Here is a 19,979-nt window from a genome sequence, read left to right on the forward strand (position 1 = left end):
GTTCGACATCACTTTTTGAGTAGGACACAACAAAGAGCAAATGCCGCAGGGCTCCTTAGTAAGGCGTGTTCTCTTCTTAAAACAATACAATATACTTTGGTTGGATTGTCAGACTGGGTGATGAGTCTTTTCGGCAGTAAGTACTATACAGAAAACGATTGGGTATAACTTACCCAACCGTGTCAGAAATAGGGGTACTGTGAGTCCATTTGTGTCATTGTAGGTAAACACTACCTTAACGTACACCAAAACGGATTCCTGGAGCAAAAAGGCACAGATACTGTACGCTTGGCCTGGCGTTCCATGTGAAATGTGGACAGCCCATTACATTCTTTGTAGACACCCACGGGAGCAAAGCTACATCAACAATGAGTTCTAATGAGGCATGTGAGCCCATACCCGTCTCGGCAAGAAGCAATAGAATGTATATATGAAAACAAAGTATGATCAGAGGAGTGTATTTGCGAAAGACCTTAACACGCACTATTATGCTGTCCAACATAAAGCCGCATTTAAAAAGTCTCTTTTTGCCTCGGTATGCTTGGGGCACCATCGGCCCTATGTCAAACAGACTCTGCCAAGGCAATTTGACGAGGCTCCAAGAGCTCCATTTGGAGCCAAAAGGTCCAGAAGAGTGGGAATGAACAATATGAGGCAATCGCACACCAGAGCGCTGGGCTTCATTTCCAAGATGATGGTGCCAGAATAAATACCCTGCGCAGTTTTAGCGAGGCCAAAAGAGTCCACACTGGACCGCAATCACAGCAATAACACCACCTTGAACTGTCACACGCGAAAAGATGGACTTTTTTGAACTTTCAATGTGGGGAGGTTGAATGTATCAATTAGAGCTGGGCAATGTTGGCTCTTTGTGACAGCCTGCAGCGTGCTCGGCCACATTGTTGTGCGGCACCATCAGCATGTGGGTCCGATTTAACAAATCCGCTTGAGTAATTGGGCACGTCACTTATGTCAGTTTCAAGTTATTCCGGTCATCACTGTAGGTTTTTCTTTAACGTAAGGGTACCAGCAATTGTGTCCAATTCTGTTTGTAGATTTAAAAGAGCACATCTGATACGAGAGGTTTATTTTGAAAAGGATTTTATATTGGAAGGCATCCACTGGAAATGTGTGGCCGACCAGCGTCTTAGCCTTGATCAATGTTACTACACATTTTACTGATGTTCATAAGCAAGATGACAATGCATGAAAAAAAAAAACGTATCAAAAACATAAAATATAATTTTCAAAAATGAGTTTGAATGTAAAACAACTGCTGTTTTCTAATAGCAATAGTTCCTCCCTTGGAGAGTAACACACACACACGAAACAATTGGTTCAATTCTCCTCTCTCTGTCTTCCCCCGTCTCTCTCGCCCATTCCTCCACCTCTTTCTCTCCCCATCTTTCCCTCTCTCTCTCACCGTCTCTCTCTCTCTCTCTCTCTCCACCCTCTCCCCCTCCCTCTCTCTCGCACTCTCCCTCTTTCATTCTCTCCCCTCTCTGTCTCCAACCTCTCCCCCCTTGTCCTCCCCCTCTCTCTGTCTTTCTCTCTTTCCCTCTCTGTCACCCTCTATTTCTCTCCCCTCTTTCTCTCTTCGCCCTCTCCCCTCCCCTCCCTCCCTCTCTCTCTCCCGGTCTCCCCCTCTCCCCGTCTTTCTCTTTTTCTCTTTCCCACTCCCTCACCCTCTCTTTCTTTCCACCCTCTCCCCCTCCCTCTCTCTCTGATGTCCCGATATTCTATGCTCAGTAAAAAACTACGGTCAAAAGTCTCTAATGGTGCAAAGCAGCCCAGCACGATACAAAAAGGGGGGAGAAAAGGCAGGGAGAAAGTAACAGAGCTGTTGCAAGCAGGCTGCCGATGAAGGCGCATACAACAAGTGCCGATACTTTCCGCCAGATGATGTCATGGCCAAAAACACGGAAATCAGTACAAAACGGGTTAGCAGGACGCACAACAAATACTCAGTAATGAACAAAAAATGCCCGCAAGAGAATCTCATAAAGATGACAAAATGGATGTTTGTATACATAGCGAATAAGATTACACAATTACTGGCTGATTATGCAAAAACAATTTTAGTTAGCTCCTCAGTTTGCAGGATGACACAAAAAAATGATAGCAACATTATGGTACACAAAAAAGGCATCAGTGCCGCAAAAAGGTAAGCAGCAACCAGGCTAGTCAGCAGAATACGCAAAAAACATTAGTTATGCAAAAACTAGTTTGGTTTTAAGATTACACAAAAGTATTTACTAGTAAACTAACAAGATAGGATTATGCCTAAAAAAATGTAAAATGCAAAGGATAATTTCCTGCCTAGCTAGTTAGCAGCATAATGCAAAAAAAAAAAAATCGTAATCTTTCAATTAATCTATCAGGGGAGTTTGCAATGGATGAACTTGACTTTTAACCCTAACAGATAACTGAATGAATGACCTAGAACAGAAGCTCCATATTTTTCTTCCATTTCCGCTTCCTGTAACTGGAATGTCCTGTGCCCCATTACTTATGTCCATACTTTGACACTCAAAAGTTGTGGTCAGCTTTCTGCTGCTCATTAAATGTAATATGTGCAAGGCAAGTCAGAAACCGCGCACGGGTGGGGGGAGGGAAACCCCTAGTGGATAACGTTACGAGATTCTCCAAATGTATGAATAGCAAATGTGAATTTTAAATAAGACACGGCTCACTCGTACTCTGGTAATCCTTTCATAATGAAGCCAAATCATTTCTGCAAGGTTTCGCTGCTTCAGTTGATATGGAAACAGCAGTTAATTGCTTGCAGATATAAACAAACACACAGACAGAGTGTATTCCCACATACCACAAAGGTTCTCTGCAGTAGATTAAAACTTTCCTTGTGTAGCCTTTTAGGTGTGATAAATCACAGAAAAAGTGACATGGAGCCTTTGGGGGATAGTGCTGGAGGGTGCAGCTCGGAGTTGCAGAAGAGGCAACGCTGCCCCCATCTGGTCACTTACAGACACTTTCACATGACGTAATGCTTTTCCCTCATTTTGCCAGGAATCAATTTATTAAAACGGAAAATGACTGACTGGGTCACTGGCGGTGTTGCGGTTTATTCACCTGACTTGGGTGCAGGCAGCCCGGTTTCAGTTCCCACTCAGTGACTGAGTGGAAATGTCTTTCTATGGCCTCTGTGATTGACTGGTGATCAGCCCAGGGTGAAGTTTGCCTTTCGCCTCAAGTCAGCTGTGATAGGCTCCAGCTAACAAAGACCTTGCATAGGATTAAGCAGTACAGAAGATGGATGGACGGATATTTAATTGATACCCCTGGGCCTATTGATAGGCCCAAGTGCATGGTACTCGGTCTAGCCAGAGTTGCTCACCGGCTTCCATGCACCTCCCAAGCAATTGAATTCATCATCTCCCCCTTTAAATCGGATGTGGAATGATAGAAATAATTGACATTGGTTGATGAAGCATGACCTGCATGCATAGTAACATCAGCAACTGTGGCATCCCCCAGTGGAGCTAGAGGGGGTGGCAGCTAAGGAAAGTCTGCTGACCCCTAAGCCAGACTTGGACAGAGGCTGAGGAAAATTGATGGACGCATGAATGGATCCTTACGCTTTAGTTAAAGAAACATGCTAAAAGCAATCCGATGAAGGTTGCCATGTTCAATATATTCAGTTGTAACATTTGTCAAGCAGTTAAAGGGAAGTCAACCCAAAACATATTTTATTTTCAGGAATATGTTCTATGCAGGCCCACTAGTTGAAACAAGGCAATATGATTAATATGAAATATGAGTTAAGCAGCAAAATCCACCCGGTTTTTAGCCATCTCAGGGAACGGCTCAGATAACGACCAATCATGGCTCAGCTTCAACAAACAGATGAGTCGTGAGTGGTCGTTACCTGAGGCCTGAGCAACTGTGATGTCATTTTCAGTCGACAGAAGGGACAAAATGGCCGCTCGCCGAGATGGCTAAAAGCCTGTAGATTAACTCTTATTTCACAAACGCAATATTAATTGGAATGCATTGTCTGAATAGAACATATTCTTGAAAAAAAATATGTTTGGGTTGACTTTTCTCTTTAAATCAACAGAGACATCTGTATTTTTTTCCCACAATAACACTTCCCTGATGTCTTAAGCTGAATTTGTAGGCAAGTCAGAACATGCCGTAGTCAATCAGTAACCTCTGCTAATGCAGTAGTCAAGTCCTAATTATAGTGTGATGTCAGTGAATAATAGACTTTGACTCAACTTTCATCACAGTATAGTTGACTGGGAAAAATGTTGTCATTCAACCTCTAATGTACATCAATTTTACATTATATAAGCCGCTTTTAAAGTAGAAAAAAAAAAAAAGATCCTGCTTTAATGCTCACGTGTCTTATCGGTAGACAATTCAGGTTGAGTTCAGACTGCAGTTTGCGCCGTCGCTCAATAACACGCCTGTACGCAACTCAACAAAGCAGCGAGTTCAAAAGGCGCGTCGGCCCGACAACATTTTCATGCCGCTCACATTAAATCATTGCTCTTTTTGTGTTGCCACATGATTTCCATCCATCTGCTTTTTGCAGCACTTATCCTGTTGAGAGTTGCGGGGAGCTGGAGCCAGCGTCTGTAGTTCAAAGCGCACCTCGGTGGACGTGCACTGCTTTCACTAACAGCATGGTTACAACAAAAGCGCAGTCAGCATTGCCAAATTGTCGATTTGGTCGCTGTATTTGGCGACTTTTCTGACACCTCTAGCAATTATTTGAAGGAAAAGGAAAAAGCAAGAAGGGACTTTAATTACCCGAATTATGTGCTTCCAAGCCGCAAATATTTTGCCGAGGTCGGTTTGCCTTAGAAAGTTAGAGCGCTGGTGAAGTTGCGCAGCCATGCAACCTGACAGTTCATTCTTTGAGGTGAAACTGATGAATATGTAAAATGTACATACTTTACATGTTTTTTGCAAACAGGCCACTTTTTCCAAGAGGAATGCTTAACTACTTTGCTTAGCTAGCTTAATGCAAGCATACAATTAAAAAAACAAAGAAAAACATACGGTCTAACAAAACTAGTATTAATGTTGCAGTAGTTACAACCCTTTAAATATTTTAACACAAATGGTGCAGCAATAAATGTAGACAGACAATATGACTTACAGGCATATGCCAGACTAATAGTTGGCTGAGCTGTTGTGATTGTCTTTTTTGTGTAATCATTATGAATATATTATACTGCCTCTTAGTGGCCAAGGAGCACACAGAAGGAGCAACACAATATACAGTATACTGTACAATACTATAGAGTGCTAATTTGTCTTACCTTATAAAAGTTTGTCATTTTGCTGCTGTCTTTTTGAGAGGCTGAAATGGAATACAAAGGCATTTCCATTCACTTCAATGGGAAAAGATTATTAGAATTATATATATATATATATTTTTTAGGTACCACTGTATTGCTGTGATTTTTGTGGAGGGTACTGAGGGGAAAAATGGTTCTAAGCTTATTTGGCATCAGGAGGAATAAAGCAAATCTCAGAAGGGAAAATAAAGAGAATTTGTTTTGTCATTTGCTTTTTCTATAAGCAGTGGCGGATAAAAAAATATTGATATTAGAAATCATTTCTTTTTGAGATTTTATTTTAAGGCCAAATCACCCAGATCTAACTAGTTCCCCCTTGACGCCTGAGGTGATGTGACAGACAAGACACTAAGTGCAGATGCACGACGCAAGGTCAAACAAGGTGAAAAGTACCCACAAATGTCACAGACATGATGAAATCTTTTCGTCATGTTCCGCAGTGAGCGTTCTCCTTTCAACTGCGGCTTAGTCGGATTCAACGCGCTGCTCATCCAGCCACTTCAATTACATCAACTTCTAGTCTGACAACTGCACGCCCACACACACACACACACACACGCACGCACACAATCACACACACACACACACTTGGGCCTAGAAGGCTCATTAGCTCTTCCACTTTTAAAAACTGACTGCACTTTGTTCTTGGAACTTCTACACACCGACAAAAATGTTTTTCCTAACCCACTCCCTGCATGGCTGAGGATTTGGAGCAGATTGGGTTACTTTTGCCAAGGTTGAGTTAATTATTTTGACCAAGTAGATTGGGTCAAAGAGAGGATTTGGGCAGTCTGAAGAGCTGAATTTGGACACAGTTTTGGTGTGTACTGAAGTGGAAGCAATTTTAACAAAAACTTTAGTATTGTTTTTAACCAGAGCTAGACGATGACCCGGCAGGGTTACACTTTGTAATCGTTTTGGGTTTTTCATGGTAGTTCGGTTTTATTTCACTCTGACTTTTTTAAAATTTGTTTTATTATTTTTTTACAGCAAGTTTGTTTATTTTGTTGAAAATGTTTTGTTTTTTTAATTTTCATTAGTTTTAGTATTACTATCAGTTCCATTTTTTTATTTTGTGTTGTATTAGCCGAGTTCAAGAAAAAAACTTCATTAAGTATTGTGTAATAAATTACAGCAAAACCGATAAATACTATTTAAATTAAACCCCAAACCTCATTTATATAAATTGACAAAGAAAATAATGAAGGGCATTTTTGCTATAATTACCATTAGTTTTAGTTTTATAACGTAAGATGTAGTTTCAGTTAGTTTTTCTTTTGTTAAAAAAGCATTTTCATTTTTATTTCATTTCGTTAATGAAAATGTTTTTTTTCTTCAATTTTAGTTGTAGTTATTTCATTCGTTTTTAGTAACTATAATAACCTTGTAACCCAGTGACCGATTTCTTGGTAGTTGTAACCTACTAATCGATGTGGGTAGATTTTACCCCTTGTTGGATCAAAGTCGTGACCCAACGTGCAGGGTCAAATCCTCAACCCAAAGCGATGGGTTACAAATAACCCAGCAGTGGCACTGTCCCTTTTGGCCCCAGCGCTGGGTTAGCCATTTCATTTCATTTTATTTTTTGAATTTTTGTGTTCACATGTTTGCAACAAAAACTTTGGATTAATAGCTTTCAGGAAATACAAGTTGGGTTTTCATCTCTTCAATAGTCATTGGGATATAAGGTAACATCTAGTAACACAGACATACCAAACACCCGGTATATACGTGCCATACTTGGTGTAAAAGACGCATACTTTGTGTTCGGAACGTTGAGGCGTTCACCATGCGAGCGAGTGTGCCTTGCATGTTAAAAAGGAGCACCCAAGAGAATGAGCTACATTTCATCACCACAGGGGCGACTGATGCATATTTATACGGGCGGCGAGGAGGGAGCCGACAAGACTTCTCCTCGGGAAGGCGCTCGCTCGGCATCACGCCACTGCACAACAATCAGGACGTGCGACGCCACGCCATTACGCTCATGCCGAGCTTCTCGGCGAACAGCCGCAAGAAGTACGCCGCTAAAGTTGGACGCAACTTGTAATCGTGTGTCCTGGTACGATTACACAGCGATTTCTAGGGGAAATTTCAATAAAAGTCACGTATAAAATGGCATGAAGTGACGATAATACAGTCATAATGTTGTAAACAATGTGAAAAAATGTGTAAAATTAAGCAGGAAAAAAGTATGACTGCCCTTGTAAAATTCAGACTTGTTTCCTGTAAAATATTTTTTTCCAATATCAGAATGTTATTCTTCTAACAGTTGACTCGTAAAAATTGAAAATAATTTCACAATGTTTATTCTTGTTATAAAAAAAACAACTTCTCTCATAACACAATTGATTATTTAATGAATTTCTTCTCATAAAATTCCAACTTGTACCAATGATTTTTGGAAAGAGGTTTTTGGAATATTTTTAATACTTTATCACGTTTTTCTACTAACAATACAATTAGATTCTTGTGAACATTTCTGGTAATATAACAATTTCTACTATTCTCATGTAAAACAACATCTTATGCATAATACAAATGTATTATAAAAAATCTTTTGTGTAAAATTCATTTGTTTTGTTTCTTTGATTCTCATAACACAATTTTCCTCTAAATATTCAGACTTAATATTGTGACAACATTCTCGTAAAATAAAGACATTTTGTCGCAATATTAAAACTGTCCTAAAATGGCAATTGATTTCATAAAACAATTCTGATAAAATGTTTATTCCTCATAATACCTCTTTATTTTCATAAAGTCATCACCTACTTCTAATAATACGACCATCAAAAGTAAAGTAAAGAGTACTAACCAAAAACAACTATTGTAAAATTGCAACTTTTTATCGTACAATTGCAACGTAGTTCTCATAATATATGACTTCATTCTTGAAAAATGAAACTTTTTTTTTTTCCGTGTGGTAATATTACAACTTTATTCTTTGAATGATTTGAATTCTTTCTCATAATAACCTTTCATAGCAAAGCCCAGCATTAATGGCCTCGAGGCTTTTTCCAAGTTAGTCCCGCAAGATTTCTATTAATAATGCATCCCTTTTGGTACTTAATTGTGGTGAGACCATGCTGGCCGGCAATGCAGCTGCATGATAGCGGGTGAAGTGAGCGGGTGAGGAGTTTAAAGCAGCGAGTGGGCACTAGGAGGCAGATATGTGGAGTCAGCAGACATTCCGCCACACGACTCAATGATGCAGAAAACGCAGCTGTGACAGCAAACACGCTGGAAACCGCTGCCCTGGCGTATAAATTCACCCCACATATTATAATATCAACAGCTTTTCACCGTTTTCTCTGTTCATGTCCAGGACTGGATTCCTGTTGTACATGTTGAGCTATTCTGCAAAAGCTGCACCCCCTCAAAAGCTCTCAAGCAGCGTGTGCTGAGTTGATGCAGCAATGAGCATATTCGGCCGCTTTCGAGTGTTGGAGATGTGAGGGCGTTAAATCTGAGGGAACGTATTCACTGTAGGTGAACACACAAGTATATGCGGCTAATGTGCAGTTACTTGAAATGGGTGCACTCACCTACCCACGTTTCAATTTAAAACATGTCCTAAATAACATGGTAAGAGGTCTTTAAAAGAATAAAAGTGAAAAAAAATAGGGCGATTACACACAATGTATTGTGACGAGTGATAAACATAATGGTCAGCTAACTGGCTGGTTAGTACAATTGCGTAAAAATAGTTCCGCAATAAGTATTTGGCTAGTAAGGTTACACAAAAAATAGTTAGCTACCTAGCTAGACAAAGCCTAGCATATAAATCTACACAAAAATTACTTAGCTACGCAGAAATGTGTTATTAGGTAGTTAGTTAGGTCGTAGTGAGCTAGTAGGATATAACAAAAAGTAGTTACTGGCATGGTTGTAGTCAAGTCCACCTTTATCGAATCCAAGTCAAGTTCAAGTCACAAAGGTCCAAGTCCAACTCCAGTCCAGGTCACAAAGGTCTGAGTCCAAGTCAAGTCCGAGTCCAAGTCAAGTCCGGGTCACAAAGGTCAGAGTCCAAGTCAAGTGTGAGTCCACAAAGTCCAAGTCCAAATGAGTCAACCCTTAAGAGAGAAAAATACTGTTTTCATGACCACAACATTTGAGAAATGTCATTATGCTGAACACGCTTCAGAGATGGCATGCAACCGTTTGCTTTAAAAGTGTGTGCAAAGACAATCATCTGTAAAACTTAATTTCAAGTTTCTTTTGAAGGAGGTCGTTGATTTTCAGGAATTAAAAACATAGTTGGACTTGGTCGAGTTAATAAAAATATTTTGCGAGTCCACTTGCAGAAAGGATGCAGAAAAAGTAAAACTAGTTAGTAACATCGCACCAAACTAGTCACCCGAAAGTTGGGTGGGTATACCTAGCTAGTTAGCAGAATTACACACAAAAAAAACTTGTTATCTTGCTATGGAGATAGTAGGATTTGAGAAAAAAAACAAGTGTTTTAATTATTTATAAAACTAGTAAATTAGCTGCCTCGTACCAAATATTTGACAAAAACTATTAGGAGGATCCCACACAAAAAAACGTGTTGCACTATTGCAAGTGAGCACAAACACTGAACTCCCGCCGTCAGCCGACTCCTATAGCTTTATTGACCGCCCTGATGGAGTTGTCGGTGGGGAGCTAATGAAGATGCATGCGTCTCGCCGCGAGCAAGGAAGTCGGGGAGCTCATGCAAATTGGAGTCTTTAAATACCTCATAAGTCAGAACGTTTGTACACGATGCAAACAAGTGACACGTACTCAGTGCGGCTGATTGGATTAGGCAGTAAATAAAGCTGAGCAGCGTGTGGACACAAGCTTTCGCCATTAGGATATTTGAACTAGGACAAAGGGGGACTTTGCAAACTTCACACAAGAGGGCCTGAGTTCCAAACTCAGACGCTCAACTGCGAGGCAGATGTGCTAACCACTAGGTAACCGTGCTGCCATAATGACAACGATTAGCTACAAAGGTCAAAATAATAAGTGCTCAACAAATGACACACAGTCAGACCATCAAGGAAGGAGAAATGCACGCCGACCAAGCCAATGGAATGAGTCAAAAATGCTTTTTTTTTTTTTATGGTTGCAAAAACTAAACATCCGGTCACCACTAGGTTAAAACGCATGAAGATAACAGATATAATATCGTCAACATTTAATGAGTAATGCGTCATTCCAGTCGCGTAGGTGTACCTAATGAAGTGTCCAGGGAGCATACGGCGTGTGAAATCTCAAAATAGTGACGACGCTCCGGCTTTGAACCTCCTCGCGGACGCCTCTCTGGCAGTAACTGTAACGGATGCATCATAAAGTCCTCATATTCAACAGCTGAGAATTTCACCCAAGAGGCAATTCCTCCTCTTGGCTGCTTACACCGACTGTTCTTTGACCATGACATTACAATAACGTCTCTCAAGTGAAGCCTTTCAAGGTTGCTCCCGAAAACCTTGATCGCCTCCACTTGTCAATAATTCAGCCTCTGCAGCAGTTTCCTGTGTACCTCCTCATATAGCTGCATTATGAATATGATGCGCTCGTCGTGGGATGTGGACTCCGCGTCAAACTGCTGATGTGGGGATAAAACATGCGGAGGGGATCCATGCCCGAGTGGTGCACAACGTGGAAAATTGACTTTTTCGTGGCTTTCCTACAAATAGTTAGATCGCTGAAATGCCTGCCCACCTCTCAATTGTGAAATTACACAACCAACCACATTTTGGATGAGTTGCCCGTAGAGAAAAAATGTGTCTTTAAGTTGTCACATTGTGCTGTCACAATTGTGGGTGTGTCCGCTGAATGTGAGGAAACCAAGTTCTGCTCAACTGTCAATCAAATACCACTACTAGTCCCGGAAATACAGATGCTAGTTCATCGAGTCTCTTTCGTATGTCCACACATGTCCGAAACATGAAAATATATAGTAACTGCTTAAAGCCGCCGGTGGCTGGAATATGTTCCGCTAAGTTGTTGCGGGGCTTTTCCATGCCAGGGCAATGAGGTGCTCCAAAGCGGCCGCGCCAGCTTCTATCCCCACACTGGCTGTTAAGTCTGACCATTTTCCCTCCTCTTCACTCCCCCATCTACATGCCATGCGTGCACTCATGGCAAACAATGAGGCGCTCTAAAACCCGCCGCAACTATTTGTTATATTTGGTAACCATATTTAAAATTGTATATGTACGTGTGGATGAAACAGTTAAATATGTACACTGCGCACCAGGTGCAGTCAGTGAATGAGGGTGAGCCAGCCTCTCAAAATATCCAAACACTCACTTTTAATCTCGCCCTACTTCCTCTCTTTGTAGCAAGACCATCACGCTCTGTTTTTGTGGTTTCATAAAATAAATTAAAACGCTGCTCATATTTCTGGGTCTGCTCCTCACTTGCTTGACAAATTCTTCTGCCATTGTCTCACCTGGACAATCTCCCTCATGCAATTCAAACACAAGCCACAGAGATCCGAAACCCACATGGTGAGTTTTATTCATCTGCCTCGTGCCAAAGTAACATCTTGTGGTTTTTGTCAGTATTCACGCTCACAACAATTTAGTTAGCTACTTCAATTAGAGTTGTTAACTTACTAAACACTTTGCAGTCTTTCAAGCGTTCTCTATGAGAGCTTCAAAAAAATTCTACCGATCAAATGTGGCGTAAACATTAGTCATGAAGTCAAACACGCAAATAATTCTGTGGTTTTATCACTTCAACTTTTCACGTAAACGGTAAATAAACATAAAAATATGCCTACAAACTGACCGAAATGGAGCCCTTTTTTTTTCTTCTTTCAAATTAGTCTTTGCTATTAGAAAATTGCATTCTACCACATTGAAACATTGATTTGAATTCAATTATTGCTCAACCCAATTGAGCCGCGGCTCGTTCACCCCCGAAAAACTGCTGCTATGCCGTTTAAAAGGTGACACGTGTGCCATTTTGACCGATGCATGTCACAAACATCAAATAACAAGATGGCAAAATGTCTCCTTTTTGAGCGTTGGTACCATCACAGGCACACGATTAAACACCTTTCACTCATAGACACATGTACAGTATCGTGTTAAATCAACTCCTTAAAAATGTCATCGCCTCCTCCTTCTAGCTTCCTTTAGCATCAGTGACGGTTGAGAGGAATCTGTTGCATGAACTAAATGAACCGAACAGGAAGGTTGGCGGGTGGACTTGCGTGCAGTCAAGCAGCGATGGGGAACAATTTATAAAGTCCTTTGAGGGCCGTGCAAAATGTATGAAAACATGATCCGACATTACACTACGAGCGATTGTGAAGTTAAAACGTTTTGGTCCTCTGTATCCCCATTTCAGGGCTGGCCGCGTCAAACCCAACGTAGGTTACAGCGAAAGGGACGTCAACTCACTGGCTTGCATCAGCTGTCCCTGGCGTCCGAACACCTGAGAGAAGGTGGCGTCCTGGCTGCAGCAGGTGAGCGCATCCTCCATGGCGGCTGCGGTGGGTACAAGAGGGGGGGGGGGGGGGGGGCGTCACAGCGGGAGGGGAGAAGGACGGAAGGAAGAAGGGAAGAAAAGGAAGGAAGGGGGCTTACCTTGAAAAACAACGTCCGCTTCCTACCCGCTGCCGTGGAGGGAGCAGACGCAGCCCCGCTAGCTCGCAGCGATGTGAGCAAGAAGTGCTCGCTGTGCAGATGAGGGAGGGGGGGAGGAAGGATGGGGAGAAGGGTTGGCTGGGTGAGTTGCGGGCAAAGGGAGGGGCCGGGGAAGGTGGTGTCAGTGGGAAAGTATGTTCTTGTAGGAGGAAGGCAGTGACGCTTCAGGCGGCGTGCTCAAGGATGGTGTCGAAAATGTGTTTCTACATGATTATTTCATACGGACACAGAATGAAGTTTCACATTTGTGTGTAAACAACCAGCTATCACATTACAGTCATCATTGTGTTTGTCTGCTCTCTCAGCGTGGGAATTGTTTTTCTTTTTAATGTAGATTTATATTTAATACAGAGCTGGATTGGGTGAAAAAAAAACAAAAAAAAAACAGGCCTTTGGAATTGGAAATTTGAAATGGATTTCTGAAGTAGAAAAGATGTTTAACGTGATGTTCTAAACACAATTCGCTAGTTATACCTCACGTTGCACTCGATTCCGTAAAGATTTTTTTTTTTTTTTTTAATTTAAGAAATGATGTCTATTGAAAGTTGGGGCCCGTTTTTTTTGAGGGGGGGGGAGTCTCCCTGTATATATTTTACAAATCGGTACTTTATGGTTAGTCCCCATGTGGTGTGTAATTGTTTACAATGTGTAGAAAGTAGCTTGAGCAACTCATCAAACTCCCTTAGACACTTCAACGCTGCATGGCGCCTACGCAGGCGCCTTGCAGCAAGTTTTTTTCAACAAAAACGAGTGAAAATAGGTTAGGTACATTTGATTAGGCCTGTTTTGGTAAAAAGTGATGTATAATGCTTCGCAATCACAACAAGGACCCGTTAACCACGATGCGCCAATTCATTTATTTCTATTGAACTTGTCTTGTCTGCTCTTTTTTTTTTTTTTTATTACACCACTAATGGCTTTTTATTGTGTTTGGGGTAACGTGTGTCACCACAGTTGTTAGTATTTGTAAAGTATTCCAAATTTTCTGTTGTCGGGGGCACGAGTGCATACTTTGATGGGCATGGCATGATTGGGGACGTTTCTAAAATGTGGTTTGTATTTAATACAGAGCAATCGTTCAATTGTGGAATTAATACGGGTTACAGTACTGCTTTTGATGTCATTTTCTTAGTGTTTTAAGCACAAGCTGGCAGCTGGGGATGTTAATTTCCTCCAAGTATCATTTGTTTTACATTTCATACGGATCAGTGATTCAATTGCAAATGTAATATTTCTAAATATTTTGAAACAATGTGAATGTTTAAAAAAAATGTGTTTTGTAATTTAATTGTGAAGTTCTTAAAATGCTGTTTGATGTCATTTTTAAGCGCAATCTGGCAGCTAGGGATGGTAATTTCCTCTGAGTATGTTTTATATTTCATACAGAGGCGCTGTGGCAATTCTTTTGATCTACTGTACATCATTTCCGCCTCTACTTCATCTACACACCTAGAGCTCACTTCCTCCCACTTGCATTCCATTTCATGCAAATCCCCCCCCCATCCATCTCAATGCTCGGCCCAGCCGGGAACCTAGAGAGGTTAATCTCTGCCCTGTGATGAGGACAGGGAAGAAAATAAAAAAGATTAAAAAAAGAGGATGATGAAGTGGAGAAAAGGTCTGAGAAGAAACTGACGAATTACTTAAAGTATGTAGTGAAAATTGGGTAATGAGTCAAAACAAATCCCACGCCGTGCACAGCCCGAGGAGATCAAAGAGCACATGCTGGCATCAAATTACATCAATATAAAATACTCTCGCAGGCCTCCGAGGCTCTGTTAGATGGGGATGCGGTTGGCATGGCAACCTCAGGCCAACTTACCACATTCCCTTTTCTAGTTGTAGTGGAGGTGGGGTGGATGATGATGCTCAAGCTTCTACTCTTTGCCATTTTAATTCCGGTTGCAATATTGCAGAGTCGAACCGGGTGGCCAGCTGCACGGAATTGCATTTTCAAGAAACGAGTTAAGAGCACAGCGGTATGCCGCAAAGAAAAGTATTTCATCATTTGACAGCACAGGCAACACGCACGCACGCACGCACGCACACACCTGGTGCAACAGAAACTACAGCCACAAAGTGCATCGTCACAGGACTAGCACATACTGTAAAATCAAGCGATCCACCACCGCTGAACGCAGCACATTTAGTGCCTTGTGAGAGATGATCAGGGAAATTACCCAGTCTCACATAACTGGTCTGACAATTTAATACAAATAATGTATCGTTGTGTAGTTATCTATGCCAGCGATGTACAGTCCCTTCCAAAGGTTTTAGAACGCCAAGGTCATTTTCTTTGTTTTCATGTATACTTACGGAAGCGTATTGCATTCACATGAAAAAAAAAAATCCTGTTTTTCTGAGAAATGTTTTTTTGGCCTTTGTTTTTTTTTTATTTATTTTTTTTTGTGTTTTATGGAATTATTTTCCTGTTTTTCAGAGTAATTGTTTTCTGTTTTTTTTAAATATATTTTTTTCTATTTTATGAGTATTTCTTTCTGTTTTTCTGAATAATTATTTCTGTTTTTTTTTTTTTTAATTTTTTTTTTCCCTCTGTGATTAGAGAGCTACTGAAGAAAAGTTCACAATTCTACTGTTTTATTTGATGGTATTTACATCAAGATAACTCAGGACACAGCACCCTTTGTTTGAAGCCACCCACTTTAAGTAAGCAAAATTATTGGAACAGACTGAACTTAAAAGTGAATAACGTAATATTTGTTGGTGTAACCCTTACTTGCAATGACTGCATCAAGCCTGCATCAAGCCCCGTTGACTTCACCAGACTGTTGCATTCTTCATTTGAAACGCTTTTCCAGGCCTTCACTGCGGCCTCTTTTAGTTTTTGTTCTCCAGTTTCTTTCCTTCAGTCTCCTAGTCTTCAGGAGACTCTATTGGCTAAAGAACCGGTGATTGACTTGGCCAGTCCAAGGCCTTGAAGTTTTCCCCCCTGATAATGTCCATTTGTTGTGATGGCAGTGTGTCCGGGGTCATTGTCTTGCTGCATGATGAAGCTCATCCCGGTTAGTTTGGATACATTTTCTGTAAATTGCCAGACAAAATGTTTTTTGTAGACTTGAGAATTCATTCTGCTGCGACCATCATGAGCTACATCATCAAAATGAGGCTTTGAAATAAGAACTACATATACACCATGCCACAAGAAGCAAACCACACATCAGTAAAAAGAAATCGCAAAGGCCAGATTGGATTAAGCAAAGAAGCCCAGAGATGAGCCACAAAAGTTTTGGAACAAAGTTTGATGGACTGATGAGAACAAGATTAACCTCTACCAAAGCGATGTCAAGGCCAAAATACGGAGAAAGAGAGAATCTGATTATGATCCAAACACACAAGCTCATCTGTGAAGCATGGTGGCGGTGATGTCATGGATTGGGCTCACAAGGCTGCTGTAACTCATTATGATAGCAGCAGGATAAATGTCAAAATCTGCTAAACCAGTTTGTCTGGCAATTTACAGAAAATGCATCCAAACTAAATCGGGAACAGCTTGAGCATGCAAACTGGAAGATCTTGGACTGGCCAAGTCAATCACCGGACCTCAACCCTGTAGAGTCTGCATTTTACCTCCTGAAGAGGAGACTGAAGGGAGAAACACCCAGAAACAAACTGGCTGCACTGAAGGCTTTGAAAGAGCATTTCAAATGGAGAGTGCAACAGTGTGGTGAAGTCAATGCATCACAGGCTAGATGCAGTTATTGCAAATAAAAGCTTACGCCGCCGATTATTAAATGTTGTTCACTTTCAAGTTAATTCAAAAATGTATGTTTAAATACTTTTGCTCACTTGAAAAGTGGATGGCTTCAAACAAAAAGGTCCTCTGTCATGAGTTGTCAAACATCTCGATAAAAGCCGGTATTCTGAATTTCTGTCTCATGAATGAGCATTGAAAAAGGGCTGGTTGGGCCAGGATGGCCATGTTTTCACTAACAAGTTCATTTTATATATTTTTTGATTCGGAAAATGAAGAATTGCCATTTTCTATTTTATCCATTCATTTAGGAGAAATTGGGAAATAAGTGACTCCATGAATAACGCCTCTCCTTAATTAGGCCAATGGGGCCAATTAGGCCTACCGTTCTATCCTTGTTCGGCCGGAGTCACGGAAGGAACATAAATATACTGCTGAGAAAAAAAAAATACTCACTTTATACACCACCATCTTGTTCCACAGCTCTCAATGAAGCTCTGGTATGACTGCAGAAAAAGAGGGGGGGGGGGACAAAAAGCGGAAGTTTGGAAAGGATGCTGCTGGAGAGTCCTACTTCAGTTTCATCCAGAATCTTGGCTGGTGCTTCTTCCTGGAGCGATACTGCAGCAAACATTAAAGTTGACAATGATCCAAGTGTTGCCATTGAGTGCACGGTCCCATCTGATTCAAGTGTCAAATCCAGGTCCGGAAAGTAAACCCCCCAACACAGGTTGTCTGTAGCCGCAGGTGCTTCCACTCAAGCGGCAGGTAAACGAGCTTCCCAGAAGCCGCTTGAGTGGAAGCACCTGTGGCGGCAGGGCTTTTACTTACTGGACATGGATTTAACACCTTTAGATTACAGAAGGTCCCCTGGTCAGCACATGCTGAAATAATTAGTCAAACATTTGTACATGTATGAAAGCGTGTGTTTTTTACCCGGGTCGCCGGACCACCAAGCTACTTCTTATACCACTCGACCATCTTGGCGGAGAAAATTCGGATTTTGTATGTGTACTTATTGGATTATGGTGAACAGTTTGTTGAACAAAAAAAATTCTAGTATTACGTGTCATCGGAATATACACCACCGCTCATCCAACACACCCATCCCTGGCCCCAAACACCACCACCTTGTAACAGTCAGTTATTGTAGTACGGTGTCTCGCCACACGGCGGCGCCTCTTTGGTTTATTATGTAGATCAGTCATTTCTTTTTGCCTGAACTTCACTTCAACGTACCTTTTGTGACATGAACTACCCGACCGCTGTGCTCTTAAGTAACGCGTGGTATCAAGAAGTCTTTGCTCCTGCGGCTACCCAACAGTACCCGTCCAAGACTTATCCCCTCAGCTCACCACCACTCGTTACAACCTCCAAACCAAATTTACCAGAGTGTGCATGAAAAAGATTAAAGGGAAAAAACGACGACCAATCGCCACCAAAATTCATGTGTACATCTCAACCTGTGCCCACATAAATCTCTTCAAATATCAAAACAAATCGCCTCACTATTGTATGGACATGAAGCGTTTTGCTCTTTGAGTGCGCACCTATGGAGAAGAAAATGGTCATGTCCATAAAATCACAAATATTGGTGCGATCCTTTTGATACTGACAAAAGAAGTATTCTTTTAACTTCCCGTTTCGTTTTGAAAAACGAATTTGGACGTTTTTACATTTTTAGTATCTGCTTCCAAACCCAATATTTAATGACCAAACGTTAGTCTTAAACTCCTGCCAGACCGAATCTGCTTCTGTTAGCGACGAAAAGGTTTAGTTAGCCTTCTGAAAATCATGACAAACCCGGGTTTTGACGCCCACTCAAAAGAAAAGCGATCAACCAAGCGAAAAACCTGTCCACCTCTTGTTCACCGCTGGCTGTTGCCATGGTTACAATGCACGCACATCGCAGCCGTTTAGCATTCTGACGATAGCTTCACATTTAAACGCAGATGTGTTGTCCTTTCCCGTGTCCTCGTTAATAGTTATTACAGAAGAAGATAATTATACAACACCCTGGACTGCTACCCGCATGCTGTTTAAAGGTTTATTTACCGTAACATCGGTGTTAATTTTGGTTATATGTCTGCCTTTTACTGTATGATAGCAGTTAGCTAGTGGAAGTGCTTTGTTTAATCACTTGTTTTACACGCCAGGGTTGCATGGAACAATATTTTGGAGTGACAATCAAACAACCTAAAGTAAGAACTTCTGCCTTACTTGTAGAAGTGGTTGAAATGTGCCCTGCCCTGAGATAATCTTGAATGTATTCGATCGATGAGAATACGTTAAGTTAATTTGCCTGAATTCAGATGACTACTACCGTTTGACAATTGTACACAGACTAGTGTATTGTACATACATATTGACAAGTTCGATATCATACCTCGGGTCAGTAATCCAGTCTTCCTGTTGACGTTTCTAAGATCGCTGTCGCCATCTCCTGGTCACTAGGATAAGTGCTTTCGGAGACAACTTCCGGGAATCTAAAACCAAGACAGTATGAGCCGTATTTCGATTTGAGTCTCGTGAGATATTCTATTTTCGTTTCAGAATTAAAAATTGATCAAACTTTTTAGACATTTTCTTACTCGTTCCAGACACCAAACTAGAAAATCAAGCTGTATTTCAATTTTGATATTACAACGAAAATCAAATAACGAGCCGTTTTTCAATTTTTAATATCTTGTTTCAAACGTAACATCCAATGGCCAAGAGACACGGACCATACTGCAATACTAGCTAAAACGTTAGCATCACTACCAGAAAGAGTCCAATGCGCGGCTTTCTTTTGGCTTATTGACATCGTATTCGAATACACAAGATGACAAGACAAGCATATTATGTGAATATCATGCTTTACAGTCGGTGTTGTCGAAATAATAATTATTTAATTACTGACACGATGCTTTGTCGATTCACCACATTTTTTTGTAACTGTTGATATAGACGTTTGAATGACGTCGCCAAAATGGATCACGAAGAAATGGATCGCGCGTCCCTCACCCAGTCTCGTGTTGGGAACACCCCGGCTTAACTGGATTCTTCTCATTGGTCGACAAAGCGCTGATAAACGCCCAGTGGGCGTTCTTGTGTCTTAACAGGAACGCCCCGGCTGCAGCCGGACGCTTCTCAAAACATCTGCAATGCTTTTGTATACGTTTAGAATGAAGCCACTGGTAGTAAAAGTCTATGAACATTAATAAAACAAATATAATTTGACGGACACATTTTCTCTTTACAAAAGTAAATTGTGGTAACTTAACACGACACCATCGCCAACGACCTTGGTTTGGTTGTGCAACAGCC

At 41.2% G+C, this 19,979-nt stretch overlaps 1 protein-coding gene across 6 annotated transcripts in view; it reads right to left on the bottom strand.

Moving 5' to 3' along the window:
• The window catches only part of kaznb (kazrin, periplakin interacting protein b), a 102,104-nt gene extending 82,966 nt beyond the window's left edge, over positions 1 to 19,138 (bottom strand). Inside the window, exons 1-5 of one of the 6 annotated variants that reach the window (XM_086039605.1) lie at positions 19,057 to 19,138; positions 17,127 to 17,291; positions 14,781 to 14,893; positions 12,899 to 12,989; positions 12,713 to 12,799 (exon numbers count right to left, since the gene is read on the bottom strand). In XM_086039605.1, the coding sequence (XP_085895731.1) occupies positions 12,713 to 12,794 (82 nt within the window). In that variant the 5' untranslated portion in view covers positions 12,795 to 12,799; positions 12,899 to 12,989; positions 14,781 to 14,893; positions 17,127 to 17,291; positions 19,057 to 19,138. Of the gene's footprint in view, positions 1 to 12,712; positions 12,800 to 12,898; positions 13,037 to 14,780; positions 14,894 to 17,126; positions 17,472 to 17,606; positions 18,098 to 18,890; positions 18,971 to 19,056 lie in introns of those variants that run through there. The other 5 variants (XM_086039607.1, XM_086039606.1, XM_086039608.1 and 2 more) reach the window with 5 other exon arrangements.
• Positions 19,139 to 19,979: the final 841 nt, after the last annotated feature.

The sequence above is a fragment of the Filicampus tigris genome, chromosome 9 (genome assembly GCF_054856515.1).
Source record: "Filicampus tigris isolate MCC_2025a chromosome 9, RoL_Ftig_1.0, whole genome shotgun sequence".
NCBI lineage: Eukaryota > Metazoa > Chordata > Actinopteri > Syngnathiformes > Syngnathidae > Filicampus > Filicampus tigris.